A 22,044-nucleotide genomic window follows, 5' to 3' on the forward strand; every position below is an offset into this window, starting at 1 on the left:
TCCTTCCTTCCTTCTTTCCTTCTTTCCTTCCTTCCTTCTTTCCATCCTTCCTTCTTTCCTTCTTTCCTTCCTTCTTTCCTTCTTTCCTTCCTTCTTTCCTTCTTTCCTTCCTTCCCTCTTTCCTTCCTTCCTTCTTTCCTTCCTTCTTTCCTTCCTTCCTTCTTTCCTTCCTTCCTTCTTTCCTTCCTTCCTTCTTTCCTTCCTTCTTTCCTTCTTTCCTTCTTTCCTTCTTTCCTTCCTTCCTTCCTTCCTTTCCCTCCCTTCCCTCACTGCCTCCTTCCATTCCTCCTTTCCTGCCTAAGAAGGGGGTTGGACTAGAAGACCTCCAAGGCCCCACCAACTCTGTTGTTGTTGTTGTTGTTGTTATTGCTATATCAACAATACAACACAGCAAACGAGATCACTATGCTGGATTTCGTATTTCATCACCAGTCGGGCGCTTCCCAAGCACCTAGGACTGCGTGATGTAGCGGCGAATTATGTGTGCTGACCCCAGTAAAGCGGCCTTTTGCAATTGACAGATGGAGGTTTCGTCAATTCCGATGGTTTTCAAATGCCCAGTGCTGGCTTTGCCAGTCCGTCGTGCAGCGCCATCATTTTTTAAAAAATCACTTTATTTTGCATAGGTGGAAGCAAAATCTCCTGCATGTGTGATTTCTGCAATTTCTTGCTTCTGCGCATACACAGAAGTAAAAATTCACTGAAATCTCATCCCCTTGTGAGATTCTGCTTCCACCCATTCATAGGAAGCAAAATAAAGCAAAAAATTCCCCAAATTCACATGGGAACGTGTGTGTGTGTGTGCATGAGCACAGCGAGTGTGCACAAGTGTGAATTGTTATGATCCACGCCCATTGCTAGGCAGGTAAGAACAACCCACCCTTGGTTCGAATCCAAGCAATAGTAGATCCATGATTCATTTTGTTATCCTGGTGTGGTTATTATATTTCCCTCCCTTTTATTTATTTTATTCATTCATTCATCCAATACACAAATACATAGGAAGAAAATAGACATGTGGTAATATATATAAGGGTAAAGTGAACTTAGAGCAGAGGATATATGAAAGAAAGAAAACATATATGATAAGTGAAAGAAAGGAAAGACAATTGGACAGGGGACGAAAGGCACACCAGTGCACTTATGTACACCCCTTACTGGCCGTTTAGGAACCTGGAGAGGTCAATCGTGGAGAGTCTAAGGGAGAAATGTTGGGGGTTAGGGGTTGACACAATTGAGTCCGGTAATGAGTTCCACGCTTCAATAACTCGATTGTTGAAATCATATTTTTTACAGTCAAGTTTGGAGCGGTTTATATTAAGTTTGAATCTGTTGCGTGCTCTTGTGTTGTTGCGGTTGAAGCTGAAGTAGTCATTGACCGGTAGGACGTTGCAGCATATGATCTTGTGGGCAATACTCAAATCGTGTTTTAGGCGTCGTAGTTCTAGGCTTTCTAGGCCCAGGATTGTTAAGTCTATTTTCGTAGGGTATTCTGTTTCGAGTGGACGAGTGAAGGGCTCTTCTGGTGAAGTATCTTTGGACATTTTCAAGGGTGTTGATGTCTGAGATGTGGTATGGGTCCCAGACAGATGAGCAGTAGTCTAGGATGGGTCTGACAAAAGTTTTCTAGGCTCTTGTGAGTAGTGTGAGATTGACTGAGAAGAAGCTGCATAGGATCAGGTTAACAACTCTAGAAGCTTTTTAAAAATCTATTGAAGAAGTAATCCACTCAGTACATAATGTAAAGAAACACTGAGATGGTTCTCCAGGTTTATATTTTAATATTAGTTACTAATTTGAAGTCAAATTACTCATTGATTTCAGGTATATTTTGGAATCTGGAACCCCTTCTGCATTTCGAGCGCAAAACAATTGTCCTATGGTTAAGGCTATCCTGCCTGTGCTGGGAGAACCCAAAATAATCCCCACTGTTAGTACTGAGGGCATTTCTTAGTTGGGTCATGAAATGTTTGCAAGAAAAAACCCCAACATTAACAAGATCACCAATGATTTCACAGTTCAGTCCTGAGCTGCAAATACAGTGGTACCTCTACCTAAGAAGGCCTCTACTTATGAACTTTTCTAGATAAGAACTGGGTGTTCAAGATTTTTTCCCCTCTTCTCAAGAACCATTTTCCACTTACAAACCCGAGCCTCCGAAACTGTAACCGGAAAAGGCGGGGAGAAGCCTCCGTGGGGCCTCTCTAGGAATCTCCTGGGAGGAAACAGGGCCGGAAAAGACGGAGAGAAGCCTCCGTGGGGCCTCTCTAGGAATCTCCTGGGAGGAAATAGGGCCGGAAAAGGTGAGGAGAAGCCTCCGTGGGGCCTCTCTAGGAATCTCCTGGGAGGAAATAGGGCCGGAAAAGGTGGGGAGAAGCCTCCGTGGGGTCTCTCTAGGAATCTCCTGGGAGGAAACAGGGCCAGAAAAGGCAGGGAGAAGCCTCCATGGGGCCTCTCTAGAATCTCCTGGGAGGAAACAGGGCCAGGAAAGGCGAGGAGAAGCCTCCGTGGGGCCTCTCTAGGAATCTCCTGGGAGGAAACAGGGCCGGAAAAGGCAGGGAGAAGCCTCCGTGGGGCCTCTCTAGGAATCTCCTGAGAGGAAACAGGGCCAGGAAAGGCGAGGAGAAGCCTCCGTGGGGCCTCTCTAGGAATCTCCTGGGAGGAAACAGGGCCGGAAAAGGCAGGGAGAAGCCTCCGTGGGGCCTCTCTAGAATCTCCTGGGAGGAAACAGGGCCAGGAAAGGCGAGGAGAAGCCTCCGTGGGGCCTCTCTAGGAATCTCCTGGGAGGAAACAAGGCCTCTACCCTCCCCGTGGTTTCCCCAATCTAACACATTATTTGCTTTTACATTGATTCCTATGGGAAAAATTTCTTCTTCTTACAAACTGTTCTACTTAAGAACCTGGTCACGGAACGAATTAAGTTCATAAGTAGAGGTACCACTGCATTCTCTTCTTCAACATTGTTTAGAAAGCAGAAAGGGTTAGAGTTCTTTGCAACTCTTTGCTGCCCTCTAGTGTGATTGCTGGGAATTTTCCAGTGGTGAAATCAAATTTTTTTTTACTACCAAATTCTGTGGGCGTGACTTGGTGGGCATGGTGGGGTTTGGTAGGTGTGTTGGTATGCTTGGCACAGGAAGGATACGCAAAATCCCCATTCCCACCCCACTCTGGGGCCAACCAGAGGTGGTATTTGCCAGTTGTCCGAACTACTCAAAATTTCCTCTATTGGTTCTCCGAAATACTCAAAGTTTCTACTACAGGTTCTCCAGAACCTGCTGGCATTCAACCCTGGATTTTTGCAGCCCAAATATGGCAACCCTGTTCATGGTCTTCCCTCCATTAAAAAAAAAACTCGGGGTGGGGGAGACTTCAATTGGAAGTGTTGATAAAATACTCCAAGGACTGCATTCAAGGCAAGTGCAGAAATTTATTAATCTGCTCCTGTTAAAATGACATCGGATGGGTAGCGTTGGATCGAGACCTCTTGCAAAAGTTTTCTTGCGAATCAAGAGAAGGCAACCTGAGATCAGGCCACTGGAGACTGGCAGGAAAATAGTGACACCGCAGTGACAGGAATGGCGCAGAGTACTGCACCAACAACCTGAGTGCTGAAAGGTAGACAAACACAAACACACATATACAGCATTATTGGGTTTCTTACTGGTACGGGCTACTTCTGTGCATGCACAGGAAACAAAGTTGTGCGAGAGAGGTTTTGGCTATTTTTGTGTGTGCAAGAGAGATTTTGGCGATTTTTGTGTGTGCAAGAGAGGTTCTGGCTATTTTTGTGTGTGCAAGAGAGATTTTGGCTATTTTTGTGTGTGCAACAGAGGTTTTGGCGATTTTTGTGTGTGCAAGAGAGATTTTGGTGATTTTTGCTTCCGTGCATGCGGAAATATTGCCAAACTCGCTCTCTCGTGCACATCCTTTTTCAAAGTTTTGCTTTCTGCGCATGCACAGAAGCAAAATTTTCTCGGGACACACCTGCCCGCTAGTCATCCAGAACTACATGCGCATCGCACCGGTAGCAGGAGTGAGTAGGAACTCCCTGATTCTGGCTCCCTGGCTCCCTGATTCGCAAAACTCAGATGCCTGAACTTTACACTTTGCCTAAATGTGGTGGCATCCAAAGTTTTTCCTTCCTTTAAAAGAAAGTGGGTCTGAAAAGCCATCTGAATCGATCAATCAATTTGTTTTGCATGGCACAGCTGATTTCCACGCCTCTGCTTTTTCTACTTACCGGAACTGTTTTAGAAGGTAAGCAGCTGAGCTTCAAATTGCTGCGTGGAAACACGTTAGACGTGCATACAAAGCACACAATCTCCGAACCAATTGTTAAACTGGTTGCAGCCCACTGCTGAGTAAAATACGCGGCTTTCTCGTGGCCATTGTTCCAGGGAAGCGCCGAGGTTGATTCTTAAAATTTCCTCCTTGCGTTCTAAGCACTGCGCATGAAAAGCCAGCCATCTACCACATTTTTCAGTAAAAGAGGCTGAAAATTCAGGAGGGTCTTGTACTCTGAATGCAGCTTTTTGGGGGGAAGCTTTCCCCATCCCAGCCCTAACTAGGTGCTAATGATCTTCCCAGCTCTTATCTTGCAGGTTCTTTCATTGTTACTGTCTGCTAAAAATATTTTCCAAGCTCTAAGACTTTCCAGAGTTTTTTTCATTACTTTAACTTGCTCCGAGTAAGTTTCTTTCCAGTCCTAACCAGGTGCTAATGATGTTCCCAGCTTTTACCAGCTGGCAAGCTCTTTCAGTTACTTTCTGTGAATAATGTTTTCCAAACTCTGTCTTTGTAGGTTTTTTTAAATTGTTCTACTTGTTCTGAATGTTTCTTTCCAGCCCTAACCAGGTGCTAACAATGTTCCCAGCTCTTACCGGCTTGCAAGATATTTCATTGTTATTCTCCACGAAGAATGTTTTCCAAGTCCTAAGTTTTAGCAGTTTTCTTTTTCATTGCTCTATTTGCTCAGAATTTTTCTTCCTAGCCCTAACCAGGTTCTAACAATGTTCCCAGCTCTTACTGGCTTGCAAGCTCTTTCATTGTTAATCTTTCCAAATAAGATTTTTTAAAAGCCCTAACCAGGGGATAAAATAATGTGCTGGCTAAGGACACCAGCCAGATGAACATCTGGTAAGCAGATTCTTTTCCCCATTTTCCTCCCCAAAAACGAAGGTGCGACTTATACTCTGAAAAATACGGTAACCAGGGTTTGCTGAGAAGCAAGGTGGAAGTCCGTGCAAGACCTATACAGCTTATTCTACAACCCCACCCTACCAAAACACTAGAAAAGCAAATGTTTTTATTTTGGGAGGGGGCCTTAAAATCTCCACATTTCTGCCCTGCAGGAATCCCAGAATCCCAACGTGCCATCTCTTGGGAAGACTACAGATGTTGCCTTGTTTTTTTCCACCTTGTTGGCTTCTCAACCTTCACCTGGATGACGGATTCCCACCCTGATAGACCTGCAGAACGAACGACCCCTTCCCCACACCCACCCACCCGGCCTTTGCTAAAAATAATACACTTCAAAATGTCGAGTAGATAACATTAGATGCGCCTCACAGCGCCCGAGGGGCATCGTGGCTTTGTTCCCAAAGAGGAACAAGGGTTCCAGTGGACCGTACGGTCCTTAAAATGAAATAATTTGGGCAACTTTGGCTCAGATTAGGGAATCCTCAAGGGCCTCTTTGGGCCTACAAGAAGGGACATCTTTTCTTTTTTTTTTGCAGAAGATGCTGGCAAGTTGGTGGGCTGCACATAAGGGGATGCACATATACACGCTACACACCACCCTCTCTCGGGTCGAGAGAGGGTCCCGTTTTGTAGCTGGGAATCTCTACGAGAGTTCGGTTTGCGTCGATCGACGGGAGAGTTGGCCTTGCTCAAAGTCATCATCTATGCCAATGTGCCAAACGTTGAAGGAACTCTTCCCGGAGGAGTCATGCGTGGAAAGAGCTGACGTCTCCCTCAATATATATATATTTTCATTTTTGGGTCTACAGAGGAAAAAACAAAACCAGGAGCGATGGACGTTCTTCCCTAGTGATGCTTTAATGGAGGTAAGTAGGCTGGTTCCATCGGTACCACGATCTGAAAGACACAAAGGCAGCACTTCAGTTGTTTTCTCGGGAAAGTGAACACCTCAAGGCAAACGATGGATGGGGGCCAAGTGGGCAATGATGCCTGGCATGGAATGGCCGGGTCTCCCCACCCACCAAGATAGATAGAAACATAGAAACATAGAAACATAGAAGTCTGACGGCAGAAAAAGACCTTGTGGTCCATCTAGTCTGCCCTTATACTATTTCCTGCATTTTATCTTAGGATGGATATATGTTTATCCCAGGCATGTTTAAATTCAGTGACTGTGGATTTATCTACCACGTCTGCTGGAAGTTTGTTCCAAGGATCTACTACTCTTTCAGTAAAATAATATTTTCTCATGTTGCTTTTGATCTTTCCCCCAACTAACTTCAGATTGTGTCCCCTTGTTCTTGTGTTCACTTTCCTATTAAAAACACTTCCCTCCTGGACCTTATTTAACCCTTTAACATATTTAAATATTTCGATCATGTCCCCCCTTTTCCTTCTGTCCTCCAGACTATACAGATTGAGTTCATGGAGTCTTTCCTGATACGTTTTATGCTTAAGACCTTCCACCATTCTTGTAGCCCGTCTTTGGACCCGTTCAATTTTGTCCATCTCTTTTTGTAGGTGAGGTCTCCAGAACTGAACACAGTATTCCAAATGTGGTCTCACCAGCATTCTATATAGCGGGATCATAATCTCCCTCTTCCTGCTTGTTATACCTCTGGCTATGCAGCCAAGCATCCTACTTGCTTTCCCTTAGATACCCTTAGACTATCCACGGTTGACCTCTCCAGATTCCTAAGAGGTCAGTAAGGGGCGTACATAAGCGCACTAGAGTGACTTCCATCCCCTGTCCTATAGTCTCTCCTATATCTCGTATTTCTTCTCTACTATATCCTCTATGACCTTCATTGTGTATTATTGTGTATTGGAAAAAAATAAATAAAAAAAAAATAGTTCTGAATCATTCAATGGCAGGAAACAAATTCAGAAGGGTCACCTATAATCCGTGCCTTCCTATCTATTGTTTTGCATTTCATTCAAGGAAATGTCAACATTCTATAATAATAATAATAATAATAATAATAATAATAATAATAATAATAATAATAATAATGGGATTGCGATGTCGAGTATGGATCATCGACATCGCAATCCCAGGGGACAGCAGAATTGAGGAGAAGCAGCTAGAGGAATTAGTGAAATATGAAGATCTAAAAATCAGGCTGCAACGACTCTGGCATAAGCCCGTGAAAGTGGTCCCAGTGGTACTTGGCACGCTGGGTGCAGTAACAAAGGATCTCAGCGGACATTTGAAAACCATCGGAATTGACGAAATCTCCACCTGTCAATCGCAAAAGGCCGCTTTACTGGGATCGGCAAACATAATTCGCCGCTACATCACGCAGTCCTAGGTGCTTGGGAAGCGCCCGACTGGTGATGAAATATGAAATGCAGCATAGTGATCTCGTTTGATGTGTTGTACTGATGTAATGATGATGATGATGATGATGATGATGATGATGATGATGATGATGATAATAATAATAATAATAATAATAATAATAATAATAATAATACAGTTTTGCAGGCTCGGGTTTGTAAGTGGAAAAATGGTTCTTGAGAAGAGGCAAATATGAAACTGCAAGGGACTAGATTTAGATTAGATATCAGAAAAAACTTTCTAACAGTAAGGGTGATAAACCGGCGGAACAGTTTGCCACAGGAGGTGGTGAGCTCGCCTTCACTGGAGGTCTTCAAGCAGAGACTGGACAGTCACCTTTCTGGGATGGTTTAGTGAATCCTGCAGTGAGCAAGGGGTTGGACCCGATGACCCTGGAGGTCCCTTCCAACCCTATGACTCTATGAAAAAAACCTTGAACACCTGGTTCTCATCTAGAAAAGTTCATAAGTAAAGGCGTTTGTAGGTAGAGGTACCCATGTAGCAGCCTCCATCCTTACCCAGAAGAGTTGAAACTGGACGAATTGATGGCTACTTTGGAGTTACTCTGAGACATGCTGGGATTGTTGTTGTGAAGTCCTGCACCAGGTGATGAGGACCGGCTGGCATGGCCAGGTGAACAGGAAGAAGACACTAGGAAGTAGGGAAGAACATCAAGAAAAGTCAGGAAGCAGAAGAGACATCTTATGTTTGTGTGTGTCAGAGGAGGCTTGGAACTTTAAGGTGTGAACTTTCTCTCTCACACTCACTTTTATATATTTTTTTGCCCGTGAAAAGTACATTTACTATATTAGTGTCCTCATAATTGCTAAAGTCCTGCAGCCAGAAACTGTTATAATAGTTGGTTTAACTTCACAGAGGTCATCCATCCATCCATCCATCCATCCATCTATCTCATCCATCCATCCATCCATCCATCCATCCATCCATCCCACCTACCCACCCACCCATCCATCCTGCCCCCGACCCATTCTTGGTAGAACTTACCTGCTCCATGCATGGAACTGTGGGCAGAAAGAGAACCCAAAGATCCTGAGGTAGAAACCTGCAAAAGAGGTGGAGATAAATCTGGTTGGTTGACTCTTAGAAGTTCTGGGCTCTAAAAATTGCCCAGTCCTGAGCTTCATACATTGCCCTTGAGAAGGAGAAGGAGAAGGAGAAGAAGGAGAAGGAGAAGGAGGAGAAGGAGAAGGAGAAGAAGGAGAAGGAGAAGAAGGAGAAGGAGAAGAAGGAGAAGGAGAAGAAGGAGAAGGAAAAGAAGAAGAAGAAGAAGAAGAAGAAGAAGAACAACAACAACAACAACAAAAGAGTGGGAAGGGGAAGGGACCTTGGAGGTCTTCTAGTCCAACCCCCTGTTTAGTCATGGAACCCTACACCACTTCAGACAAATGGTTATCCAACATCTCACTAACAGGAAGGACGTTTTGCCATATGATTTGATGAACTCTAGTTAAGTCGGAATGGAGGCAACGGAGTTGTAAGTTGAAGAGAGTAGTTTAATCCATTCGCATGTTAGCGCTGTTTTAACATTTGACACCGAAGGGGGAATGGGTTGGTTTTGCTTAGATGCCCAACTCTTAGAAGATGGGCAGGAAACAGCAGGCAGGAATGAGTCACTGGAAGATGCCATTGACATTGACTCAGGAAAGAAAGGTTGTAGGACTTCTAGTGACTCAGAGCCAAGAGGGAGCCCTTCTTGCTGGCAAGCTGTTGAGGAATTTGAGAGACGGAGCCACGTTGGCTGGGGAACTCATATCACACCTGGAACAGGTGTGTATGGGGGAAAGAGGATAGGGGGAACTCCCTTCTGGTCTACCAAGTTCTTCTCTTGATGACAGTTTCACTTGGGTTCTTAAAGCAGAGGTCTTCAACCTTGGCAACTTTAAGACTTCTGGGAGTTGAAGTCCACAAGTCTTAAAGTTGCCAGGTTTGAAGACCTTGGTTCCAGAGCAGGGGGTCTCTAGTATGTGCTGGCTGGAGAATTCTGGGAGTTGAAGTCCACAAGTCTTAAAGTTGCCAGGTTTGAAGACCTTGGTTCCAGAGCAGGGGGTCTCCAGTATGTGCTGGCTGGAGAATTCTGGGAGTTGAAGTCCACAAGTCTTAAAGTTGCCATGTTTGGAAGCCTCTATGCTCCTGAAATGACTGACGGAGGTCTTCATCTCATTCCCAGCTGATGATGAGATAGGTTGAGGTTCTAAGCTGGTCTCTGGTTTTGAACTGAGTTCTTCCCTTCCCTCCCATTATCTTTTCTTTTTTCTTTCTTGCCTCCCCCTCCTTCTCCCTCCCACCTCCCTCTCTCCTTCCCTTCCGTTATCTTTTCTTTTTCTGTCTTACCTCCTTCCCTCTCTTTCTTCCTCCCCACCTCCTCCCTCCCTCCCTCCCTGCCTCATGTTATCTTTTCTTTTTCTTTCTTGCCTCCCTCCCTCCCACTCTCCTTCCCTCCCATTATCTTTCTTTCTTTCTTTCTTTCTTTCTTTCTTTCTTCCTTTCTTCCTTCCTTCTTCCTTCTTTCTTCTTTTCTTTCTTTCTTTCTTCCTTCCTTCCTTCTTCCTTTCTTCTTTTCTTCCTTCCTTCCTTCCTTTTTTCTTCCCTTCCCTTCCCTCTCTCCTTCCTAGAGAAAAATGGAGCCCAGCCATCCTCCCTTACCAGTCTGGAGTTGTAGAGGGGTGATTTGATGGGGGAGGGCATCGGGCAGCTGATCCGTTTTTCCTTCTGCCGTCGGTTGCAGAACCAAACGCGGACAACTTCTTTCTCCATGGCCAACTGTTCTGCAATCAGGGAGATCTCCTCCGAGCTGGGCTTGGGGTTCTGCTGAGAGAAAGCCAACAGTAAGAACTGACGGAAGGAGAGAGCGGAGCCATCAATCCCCGCAAGGAACGGACAGACGTGCTTACATCCTGGAAGCGTTTCTCCAGCGTGGAGCGAATGTTGGTCTCGATGCTGGTTCGTTTTTTCCTCTTGCGCCCAAACATCTCGCTGACGGAAGGGTAGGAACTCGGGCTGCTGACGGACGAGTCCATGGGGGAGGATTCTGTGGGGTGGGGAGAAGAGGCAAGCCGGTTTTTAATTTTATTATTTTTTATTTTGCCAACTCGCTCGATGTAATTTTATTGGGAAGAGTCACCCTTCGTTCCATCCGAACGTTACCAAGGGCAGATGTGGGTCTGTCATTGTGTATTGTTCTGGACTGTTAAACACAATGTTTCAGCAAAAGTCCTAAAGTTTATGAAGGTGGGCATCTTCTAGACCAGTAATGACGAACCTGTTTTCCCTCGGGTGCTGAAAGAGCATGCACACTCACTATAGTTCATGCACGAGTGCCCACAGTCATAATTCAATGCTTAGGGAGGGCGAAAACAGCTTCCCCTACCCCCTGGAGGACCTCTGGAGGTCGGAAATGGCCTGTTTCCCAACTTCTGGTGGGCCCAATAGGCTCATGTTTCACCCTCCCCGGGCTCCAAAGGCTTCCTTGGAAAAAGGGGAGGGTAAAAAAATATTGGTTTTTTTTTCAAATACCAGGCTTCGATAACACCTGTGCGCATGAGCAGGGGGAAGCACAAGGTTGCACAAGCATGGGAGGGAAAGGGATGTGGGCACATGTTCCAGGGGTGGGCAGCAGGCAGGACGGGGTGGAACGCAGTTCCACCGGCAGAAATGAAGATTCGTGCACAGCTCCAGCTGATCGGCGGCTGTCACTTCCTGGATTACTGGTCTTGGCTCGGCTCTCCTTTTTCCCCTGCTGCTGTGTCTGCGCTCCTTGCTTTTTTCCTCTTTCCTCCTTCCTGGCCTTGGACGAGCTTCCCTCTCTCCTGCCTGGCTCCCTTACAGCCTCACGCGGCCAAGGCGTGGGTGGAAGCGGCACTGGCAGCATTTGTGCTTCTGGCAGCACCCGTTCACCTAGCTACCCATCCTGAGGTGGGGGGGGGTGACCCACGAAGGAGCGCGTGGGAAACACGAAGCAGATTGTCACCCCAGTGAGCAACACTGGTAAGGTTGTAAGTTGAGGAATTAACAGTTCACTTGAACGATGACGATTGTTCAAGCCACTCCCACCTGCTCACATGGCCGACAAGCCACTCCTGCCCAGTCACATGACCATTAAGCCACACCCACAGTGTGGCAGTAAGAATTTTGGCTGCCCATTACTGACATGCACGCCCTCATACCCGCTTTTGGCACACAAACCAAAAAAGGTTTGCTGGGGAATTCTGGGATTTGACGTCCAAATATCTTCAAGTTGCCAAGGTTGGGAAACCCTGCTCTAGAGTCCAGACTATACAGATTGAGTTCATATAATTTCTCCTGATGAGTTTTATGCTTAAGACCTTCCACCTTTCAATCATACCTGCATCACTCAACCACTTCTCCAGGAGTGGTTTTAGCTTACACATGTTCTTGAAACTCAGGTTGAGAGCTTCAAAGCGAGAAATGGTGGTTTGGCTGAAGTCGTTTCCGTAGAGTTTCCCCATAGCTAGACCCACGTCGCCCTATGGAGAGGAGGAGAAGTCAGAAACCTGGGCGAGTGAGACCTTGGGTTTATTGGCTGAATATATTGCATAGGGTTCTGTTTATCCTGTTCCTTTCGCAGGGGAATCATCTTAAATCCAGGGCCATCTTCTTTTTGAGCACATTAAATATTAGTTATGCTGTTAACACATAATTGTAACAGAATGATGTAATGGGGTTAACTACAGTCTGCTAATTATACTCGCTGTTATAATACTGCAAAGCCACAATTATCTTTCTAAGGAGCGTGTGGTTACAAATGAGAAAAAAACCCAACTAAATAAGTGAAAAATTAATTAGGAATTAACAAATTATATATATGTTTGTACAATAAAGTTCTTTGCGGATTCATCCACAGGTCGTTTACGATTGCAAGGGAAGGAAGGAAGAAAAGGAGGAAGGAAGAAGGAAAGAAAGAAAGAAAGAGAAAGAAAGAGAGGGATGGAGGAGGGGAGGAAGGAAATAAAAGTTAGTTGAGACAGGAAAAAAGGAGGAAGGAAAGGAGGGTAGGAGGAAGAAAGGAAGGAAAGAATGAAGGAAAGGAAGGATAAAGGAAGGAAGGAAGGAAGAAAAGAAAAGAAAAGAAGAGGAAAGGAAAGGAAAGGAAGGGTTTTTAAAAATATTTTTAAACAGTAATTTAGATTTGTTGTAAATTGTTTTCACTTTGTTGTGAGCCGCCCCGAGTCTGCGGAGAGGGGCGGCATACAAATCTAAATAATAAATAAATAAATAAATAAATAAATAAATAAATAAATAAAGGGAAGGGAAGAAGGAAATGTACAGAACTCAATTCAAGCAGAGTCAAAGGCTTGGCCAGTCGCATCTACAGAAAAGTTCCAAAAAATCAAGACTATGGGTGTACTTCTGTGAGTGGAAATTTGGCCCTCTTTTCCATATGTGTTTTACTGATATTGAGTAGAGTAGAGTAGAGTAGAGTAGAGTAGAGTAGAGTAGAGTGTAGTTTAATGTGTAGTGTAGTGTAGAGTAGAGTAGAGTGTAGTTTAATGTGTAGTGTAGTGTAGAGTGTAGTTTAATGTGAAGTGTAGTGTAGTTTAATGTGTAGTGTAGTGTAGTGTAGTGTATTGTACAGTAGAGTAGAGTAGAGTGGGATGGGATGGGATGGGTTGGGATGAGCAGAGGGTTGCTCCTGGTTCAGCCCGGTTCTTAGAACTGGTAGTGGTGGTGGTGGTAGGCTCTTCCCATTTGCCTGGGATGCCTCTGCACAGAAGCATTGGGCATGCATGTGAGTGTAAACCAGTAGCAACAGGTTTTAGAACCCACTACTGGGTGGGGTGGGATGTAAGAGTAGAGAGGTGAGGGGAGGAGGGGAGGGAAGGTTAGGGAAGGGGAGGGGAGAGGAGAAGGGAGGAGAGGAGAGGAAAGGAGAAGAAAGAGGAGAGGAGAAGAAAGGAGAAGAGTGGAGACAAGAGGAGAGGAGAAAAGAAGAATAACAATTTATTGCTCGTAGAACAGACTTGAAAGTCTTCCTTCTGGTGCCATTGCACTGTTACAGGTGGGAGCAGAAATGGTTCCCCCCTCCCACATCCCTGTAGCTGAATTTTCCAGCTGGCCTGAGATCCCCCTCTCACCTGCGTAAACCCCAGTTTGATGCGCCTCTGCTTAAAAGTCTTGGCAAATTTCTCCAGCTCTTCCAAATCGTTGGCTTCATCTGTTGCCATGGAGGAAGGCAAGTGTTTGGCCACCTGTAGGTGCTGTGGGGCTTCCAGGTGAGGCTCCAACGAGGACCCAGGATGCCCAGCGCGCCCCACTGCCTGTTCAAATGGAAGCCGTTGTGGAATTGTCATTACATAGAAACAGAGAAGATTGACGGCAGAAAAAAGACCTCCTGGTCCATCTAGTCTGCCCTTATACTATTTCCTGTATTGTATCTTAGGATGGATCTATGTTTATCCCAGGCATGTTTAAGTTAGTGTGGATCCTTCCTTCCTCCCTCCCTCCCTCCCTCCCATCTCTTTCCTCCCTTCCTTCCTTCCTTCCTCCTTCCTTCCTTCCTTCCCCATGAGATATTCTTAATCAAGAATATAATCAAACTAAGTCGTCACAATCCAAATGCCTGCTAGTTTGCAGGTACCACCTCTTCTCTCTCTTTTTCCTTTCTTCTCCCTTTCTTCTTCTTTTCTTTCTATCCTCTTTCCTTTTCTATCCCACCTCCAATCACTTCTTCTTTCCACGCTATTCTTGGACTATTAAATACTACAGCTATAAGATTATTCAAATAAAAATATTGAATACAAAATATTTACATATAGACAAATGTTTGTAATGTATATACAATAATATATATAAGTCGCTGTATAAAAATACTGTTTACCCCCTCCCCCTCCCACTTTTCTTTTTTGTATTCCCATCCCCCTTTTCCCTGTTTTTTTTAAAAAAATAATCTAATAAAGTATATATTTTTAAAAAGAATAAATGGGATCGATAGGACAGGGATGGTAGGCACGCTGGTGCACTTATGCACGCCCCCTTAAAGACCCCTTGAGAATGGGGTGAGGTCAATGGTAGACAGTCTATCTAAGGTTAAAGTTTTGGGGGTTTGGGGAAGAAACCACAGAGTCGGGGAACATTCCAAGCATTGATCACTCTGTGGCTTAAGTCATATTTTCTGAAATCGAGTTTGGCGCCATTCACTTAAAGTTTGTCTTTATTTGCACAAAATTGGAAGAAATAGAACATGTCAACAGAACAAATACTAGAATGCGCAAAAATGAATAAAATTACACCAGAATTGCAGAATAAGCAGGAGAATGAAGACTATACCGTTTTTGGAAAATTTTTGCAAATGGACAGAGGAGAAAATGGAAACAAAACAACTAAGTAAAGTTAAAGGGGGAATTGTAGACGAGGAATTATAAAAATAACCATATTTTAAGTATATAAATGCTTTTGCAATTTTGTGTATTGTCTATTTACTCTCTTTATTTTTGTCTATGTTTTATGTTTCAAAAGAATTCAATAAAAAAAACTTTAAAAAAAGCATGTCCCAGTGAGACTTTGCTTCTGTTAGTTGATGGCATTTACCTGAGATGCTAAGCTATGTCCATGTTGTGGGAGCAAGAGGCTACTTTGCTGCTGAGGAAAGGAGAGAAGGTTTGATGGAAGAGCTGAAAGAGACGGAGAAAAATTCGGTCACATACTTTGGTTCCACCAAGCCCAACCAGGTCCAGATCAGGTCATTGACCCGTATCCCAAATTTCATAGTCCCCAAAGATGCCCCTGCTTTTCTCCCACTGGTCCATTCTTTGGGTGACAAGTTGCCTCTTGCCGTCGCTGTTTACATTGCAACATTTCATAATTTGGTTAGTCAACAACAGAGAGATGCTCGTGCAAATTAGCCCTTCTCCCCCCAGATCACTAACGGGCTACAAGTAGGAACTGCTCAAAATGAAAAACAGAGAGGAGAATTAGAATAGAGTGGAGTGGAGTGGAGTGGAGTAGAGTAGAATAGAGTAGAGTAGAGTAGAGTAGAGTAGAGCAGAGCAGAGCAGAGCAGAGCAGAGCAGAGTAGAATAGAATAGACCTGACTAGACTAGAGTAGACTAGACTAGACTAGGCTAGGCTAGAATAGAATAGAATAGAATAGAATAGAATATAGAAAATAAATAGAATGGAATATGGAATATGGAACATGGAATATACATTGCTCAAAAAAATAAAGGGAACACTCAAAGAACCCATCCTAGATCTGAATGAATGAAATATTCTCATTGAATCCTTTGTTTTCTTTAAAACTTCCAGTGTTGGAACATTCACAGCTTCTGGAGGCTGATTTAATAAAGTTTACTTTTGAAGTTCAAAATGGAGGTTTACTTTTCTTAAATACTGAGTGGAGCCCTCCTGGCAGCTGGGCAGCATGGAAATTGAATGAATGGATGGATGAATTTATTTATAGATATAGATCCACTTAACCACCCTGTGACTAACGTAACACAACTGCAGTGATTCATTTTGCAAGGGTGGAGAGGGGCAAAGCTCCCTTAACAAATGTCTCCCTTGGCCACACAGATTTGGGGCTCCATTGTGTTCCTACGTCGAGGACTCCCTGTCTAGCATCTACCCACCCCACAGGTTGCATCACAACTCCCCATCCCTCCCAGCCAGGTTGGGGCACGTTAAGTCAGGTGCCACCATCCCTGTCTCACAGTCGCGTGGCTGGGACAATGCGACAATTTCCTGGAGGCGACTTGACGACAACAGTGAGGCAACAAAGTCATATCCGTGCCTCGAATTGCCTGCCACCGAACAGACAAAACGGCTCTAGTAACGTCCGGGGATGGTTGCGCGAGGTGAAAACAGGTTGGGTGCTTTCATTAAAAGAAAAGAAAAGGTTGAGCACAGCAAAATCTCCAGCCGTGTCTTGAACTCTTCCTGTTGCACAACATGTGTGGCAAGTCGAGGTGGTTGCAGACTCATATTTCAGCCTGCATATTGGCTGGTACCATCGCTCGTAGGTTTTCACCCAACTCATCTCCTTCAGAATAACAGAGCTGGAAGGGACCTTGGAGGTCTTCTAGTCCAACCCCTTGCTTGAGCAGGGGACCCTATTCCACTTCAGATAAATGGTTATCCAACATCTTAAAAACTTCCAGTGTTGGAGCATTCACAACCTCTGGAGGCAAGCTGTTCCACTGATTAATGGTTCTCACAGTTAGGAAATTTCTCCTAAATTCTGGGTCAATTTAGGCTGAGACATTTTTTCAAATTTCCTTTCTGCCCTGGACTCCGTTTCTTTTCTCCGACAGCTGCCTTGCTAGCAATTCTTCCTCCTGTTTCATGAAGTTTCTCCTTAGTTCTAAGTTGCTTCTCTCCTTGATTAGTTTCCACCCATTGCTTCTTGTTCTGCTCTCAGGTTCTTTGGAGAATAGCTTGACTCCCTCTTCTTTGGGGCAACCCTTCAAATATTGGAGCTTTGAGATATTGGAAGTTAATTGTTCTAACCTTCAGGAAATTTCTCCTTAGGTCTAGGTCTAGAGCCCGAGTGGTGCAGTACTTCAGCTGACTGCCACCATCTGTTGACTCAGCCTTCCATCCTTCATGAAGTGGGATATAAGTCTAAATGCTATTGCTATTGTGAAGGGAGGAAGGAAGGGAGAACGGAAGGAAGGTTGAAGAAGGAAGGAAGGTTAGAAGGTTAGAAGAGCTGGGTGGCACAGTGGTTAGAGTGCAGCACTGCAGGCTACTTCTGCTAACTGCTAGCTGTAGTTCAGCAGATCAAATCCTACCACAGTCTCAAGGTTGACTTAGCCTTCCATCCTATGAAGCACTATGAAGCAGTATATAGGTCTAAATGCTATTGCTTTCCTTCCTTCCTTCCTTCCTTCCTTCCTTCCTTCCTTCCTTCCTTCCTTCCTTCCTTCCTTCCTCCTCCTCCTCCTGCCTTCCTTCCTTCCATTCTTCCATTCTTCCTTCCTTCCTTCCTTCCATCCATCCATCCATCCATCCATCCATCCATCCATCCATCCATCCATCCGAGGTGGGTCAAATGAGGACCCAGATTGTTGGGGGCAATTTTTCTGACTCTGTAAACCTCTTAGAGAGGGCTGTAAAAAGCCCTAGGAAGCAGTATATAAGTCTAAATGCTATAGGTTGCTTCTCTCCTTGATTCTGCTCATGCCCGTCACTACAAAATGAGTCACCCCGAATTCCCTTTTGGGTTTCTCCTCCTGGCCTGTGTAATCCTGATCTGGCCCCCCCTCCCTTCAGCAAAACCCTCACTTCTGATGTCATGTCTCCAGAGGAAAGGAAACAAAACAGAACTGTTGAAACCACCACAGGGCAGGAACTGCTTTGAGTTTCAGCTGCCTGGAAAAAGTTGCAAATCAGGGACACCGCTTGTCAGCACAATTAGATGCACAATCCCTGCAGTGGCTCGAGAAAGCCTTGGCGACTGCTCCACACCGTTGTTTAATAAGTTTACAACATTCGAGCCAGATAAGATCTTAAAACGAGCCCCGTGGCTTTGCTTCCCGGCTGTACGGTGGCTGATTTGGCCCTAATACCTGGATAAATTGCTTCCTGTGGGTTGGGGAAGGTTTGGGCAAGAAAAGATGAGCGGTGATATTATCCAGTCCCCAAAGGAGAAGATTGACAGGTGGCTCATGGAACCGTGACTCCGTGGCTCCAGGCATCGCGGCAGACTTGTCCTGAACTTTGACTCCCAAACCATTTGCTTTTTTAACAAGTCATTGGAGGTATCAGGAAGCAGAAGAGCTGGCCACTCCAGGCTAGGAGAAATTTAGGGTTTCCTGCCTAAGCAGGAGGTTGGACTAGGAGACCTCCAAGTCCCTTCCAACTCTTTCTTCTTCTTCTTCTTCTTCTTCTTCTTCTTCTTCTTCTTCTTCTTCTTCTTCTTCTTCTTCTTCTTCTTCTTCTCCTCTTCCTCCTCCTCCTCCTCCTCCTCCTCCTTCTTCCTCTCCTCCTCCTCCTCCTCCTCCTCCTCATCAACATTAAATGAGCTCTTTGGTGGCTCAGCTAAATTCTTGGTCCTGGTGGGCTGGATTGCTGGTGACCTTGGATTCTGAAATGCCAGATCTGTTCATAATAAGATCACAGTCATCCCTATTCTGATGGAGGATGAACAAGGACAGCTGTTGTGTTACCAAACATCTAGTTGGCTAAGGGGGAAATGTTGTTCTCATGGCAATAAGACCTCCTGAACTTGAGGGCCTTCAGTAGTCTTGAGATTAAGGCTGGGTGGAAGGTGTCCAGGACCAAGGATTCTGGGAGTTGAAATCCAAAAGTTTTAAAAGTGGCCAAGTTTGGAGACCCCTGCTAATAGACATCAGACCCAGGCACGATAGAAACCAACCAACATCTAGAGATGTTCACCTTACCTTGTTGTCCTGCTGGGCCTTGAGAAAGCAAGAATAGTGGGACAGACTGCATAGGCGCCGGGACTTGTACGAGTTGCTGCAAAGTATGAAGCGAATTCACATTCTGAGGGAGAAGAAGACAAGTCAGATGCCAGAATAGAATAACCAGGATAGAATTCCTGATTGGCCAAAAATCTTCAACCCCTGGTTCTTATCTAGAAAAGTTTGTAAGTAGAGGCATTCTTAGGTAGAGGTGCCACTGTACTGTGCTACTGTAACAGGCCAAAGCCTCTAACTCCACATGGCGACTTTTGGCCTGGCAGTGGCTTTCTCTAAAAGGTGTGGCCCGAAGTGTGATTCTCAATGTGACATCAGCAGTGGAAATATTAAGTGCATTATTAACCACGACTGGACAGCCCTCACCTTTACTCGGTTTAATTTTAATTAAATTTAAATATAAATGAAAGCAGACTAAACTTAGTTCTCTGGTCCTGCCCTGTTTGGGGCTGAGCATCCTTTCTCCACCCAAGGCAGTAAGACCTTGGACCGAAAAACATGGCCCATCACTCAGAAGTTAGAACTCACTATATGTTTGTTTATGTTTGTTTATTAGATTTGTATGCCGCCCCTCTCCGTAGACTCGGGGCGGCTCACAACACAATAAAAACAGTTCATAACAAATCTAATAATTTACAATTTAAGATATTTAAAAACCCCCATTATTAAGCAGACATACATACAAGCATACCATACATAAATTGTATAGGCCCAGGGGAGATATCTCAGTTCCCCCATGCCTGACGACAAAGGTGGGTTTTAAGGAGTTTACGAAAGGCGAGGAGGGTAGGGGCAGTTCTAATCTCTGGGGGGAGCTGGTTCCAGAGAGTCGGGGCCGCCACAGAGAAGGCTCTTCCCCTGGGTCCCGCCAGACGACATTGTTTGGTTGACGGGACCCGGAGAAGATCCACTCTGTGGGACCTAACCGGTTGCTGGGATTTGTGCGGCAGAAGGCGGTCCCGGAGATATTCTGGTCCGATGCCATGAAGGGCTTTATAGGTCATAACCAACACTTTGAATTGTGCCCTGAAATTGATCGGCAACCAATGCAGACTGCGGAGTGTTGGTGTAACATGGGCATATCTTGGGAAGCCCATGACTGCTCTCACAGCTGCATTCTGCACGATCTGAAGTTTCCGAACACTTTTCAAAGGTAGCCCCATGTAGAGAGCATTACAGTAGTCGAATCTCGAGGTGACGAGGGCATGAGTGACTGTGAGCAGTGAGTCCCGGTCCAGATAGGGCCGCAACTGGTGCACCAGGCGAACCTGGGCAAATGCCCCCCTCGCCACAAATCTAATATTATTTATTAGATTTGTATGCCGCCCCTCTCCGAAGATTTTTAGATGTGCTTTCTACATTCGGAGTATAAGATGCACCCAAATTTCCACCCTCTTTTATTATTATTATTTATTATTATTTATTAGATTTGTATGCCGCCCCTCTCCGAAGACTTTTAGATGTGCTTTCTACATTCGGAGTATAAGACACACCCAAATTTCCACCCTCTCAAAACGTGCTTTCAAAATTCTAAGCGAGATGTTTCTGCAATTCACTCTTCTATAGATGCTCACTTCCAGGATGTGGGTGAATTCGATGACCTGCTTGTATTGAGTCCATTGATATGGGGATTGCTTTGAGGGTCTTGGAAAATCCTTGGTCAAGTCACATGATTTTCAAGACACTCCCATCTGGTCACATGGCTGGCAAGCCACTCCCACCCGGTCACACGGCCTTCAAGCCACACCCACAAAATAAGCCACACCCGCAGTGTGGTAGTAAGAATTTTGGAAGAGTGCTATCTCTCACCCCAGGAATTTGTCCTCCAGGCATCATGGAAGATCCCTGAGCTAGGTGACCGGATCGGGAAGAGAGGGACATTTGCAAGGACTCGGTGAGGTCTTCTGTTTTAATCTGAAAGGAAAAGCAGAAGAAAACCCTGGTGAAAAGAAATCAACGTCAAACCCACGTCAAGCACCAAACTGGAGAATATTATGTGATGGCTTCAACTGACTTGCTGTAGGATTACAGTCTACTCAAAGTGATTGGCATGCTCTCTGCTTAAAGTGATTGGATTGCTCTTCAATTTATGTCGGGACAATTTACAAAGCAGGGGATAAAGAACCTCGAGGGAAGAGAGATTTAAATGCCTACATTTTCATGGAGATCTCATTTCTCCCCCCCCCCAGACTGATTTCTAATGAAATTTGATTGGATTGGATTTGTATGCCGCCCCTCTCTGTAGACTCAGGGCGGCTAACAACAGTAGTAAACAGCATATAACAATCCAATATTAAAACAGTTAAAAACCCTTATTGTAAAACCAAACATACATACAGACATACCATGCATAAAATTGTAAAGGCCTAGGGGGAAAGAGGGTCTCAATTCCCCCATGCCTGGTGGCAGAGGTGGGTTTTAAGTAGCTTACGAAAGGCAAGGAGGGTGGGAGCAATTCTAATCTCTGGGGGAAGTTGGTTCCAGAGGGCCAGGGCCACCACAGAGAAGGCTCTTCCCCTGGGGCCCGCCAAGCGGCATTGTTTAGTTGACGGGACCTGGAGAAGACCCACTCTGTGGGACCTAACTGGTCGCTGGGATTCGTGCAGCAGAAGGCGGTCCCTGAGATAATCTGGTCCGATGCCATGAAGGGTTTTATAGGTCATAACCAACACTTTGAATTGTGACCGGAAACTGATCGGCAACCAATGCAGACTGCGGAGTGTTGGTGTAACATGGGCATATTTAGGGAAGCCCATGATTGCTGTCGTGGCTGCATTCTGCATGACCTGAAGTTTCCGAACACTTTTCAAAGGTAGCCCCATCTAGAGAGCGTTACAGTAATAGATCCTCGAGGTGATGAGGGCATGAGTGACTGTGAGCAGTGAGTCCCGGTCCAAGTAGGGCCGCAACTGGTGCACCAGGCAAACCTGGGCAAACGCCCCCCTTGCCACAGCCGAAAGATGTTTCTCTAATGTGAGCTGTGAAATATTTGAATGTTCACTCAAGAGATTCCACTCTTCTTGTGAGAGACTTCAGATTTGTTTTTAATTAATTAATTACTTTTCTGAGCTGCCAGAGGAGCCTTTTGGT

General features: G+C 45.1%; 1 protein-coding gene across 1 annotated transcript in view; it reads right to left on the minus strand.

Moving 5' to 3' along the window:
- Positions 1–5,993: 5,993 nt before the first annotated feature.
- The window catches only part of POU2F3 (POU class 2 homeobox 3), a 72,371-nt gene continuing 56,320 nt past the window's right edge, over positions 5,994–22,044 (minus strand). Inside the window, exons 4-13 of the mRNA XM_070765169.1 lie at positions 20,764–20,868; positions 18,919–19,021; positions 15,107–15,189; positions 13,654–13,836; positions 11,904–12,045; positions 10,453–10,589; positions 10,205–10,366; positions 8,546–8,603; positions 8,059–8,191; positions 5,994–6,096 (exon numbers count right to left, since the gene is read on the minus strand). Of these exons, the coding sequence (XP_070621270.1) occupies positions 6,057–6,096; positions 8,059–8,191; positions 8,546–8,603; positions 10,205–10,366; positions 10,453–10,589; positions 11,904–12,045; positions 13,654–13,836; positions 15,107–15,189; positions 18,919–19,021; positions 20,764–20,868 (1,146 nt within the window). The 3' untranslated portion in view covers positions 5,994–6,056. The remainder of the gene's footprint in view (positions 6,097–8,058; positions 8,192–8,545; positions 8,604–10,204; positions 10,367–10,452; positions 10,590–11,903; positions 12,046–13,653; positions 13,837–15,106; positions 15,190–18,918; positions 19,022–20,763; positions 20,869–22,044) is intronic.

Source organism: Erythrolamprus reginae, chromosome 12 (assembly GCF_031021105.1).
Source record: "Erythrolamprus reginae isolate rEryReg1 chromosome 12, rEryReg1.hap1, whole genome shotgun sequence".
NCBI lineage: Eukaryota > Metazoa > Chordata > Lepidosauria > Squamata > Dipsadidae > Erythrolamprus > Erythrolamprus reginae.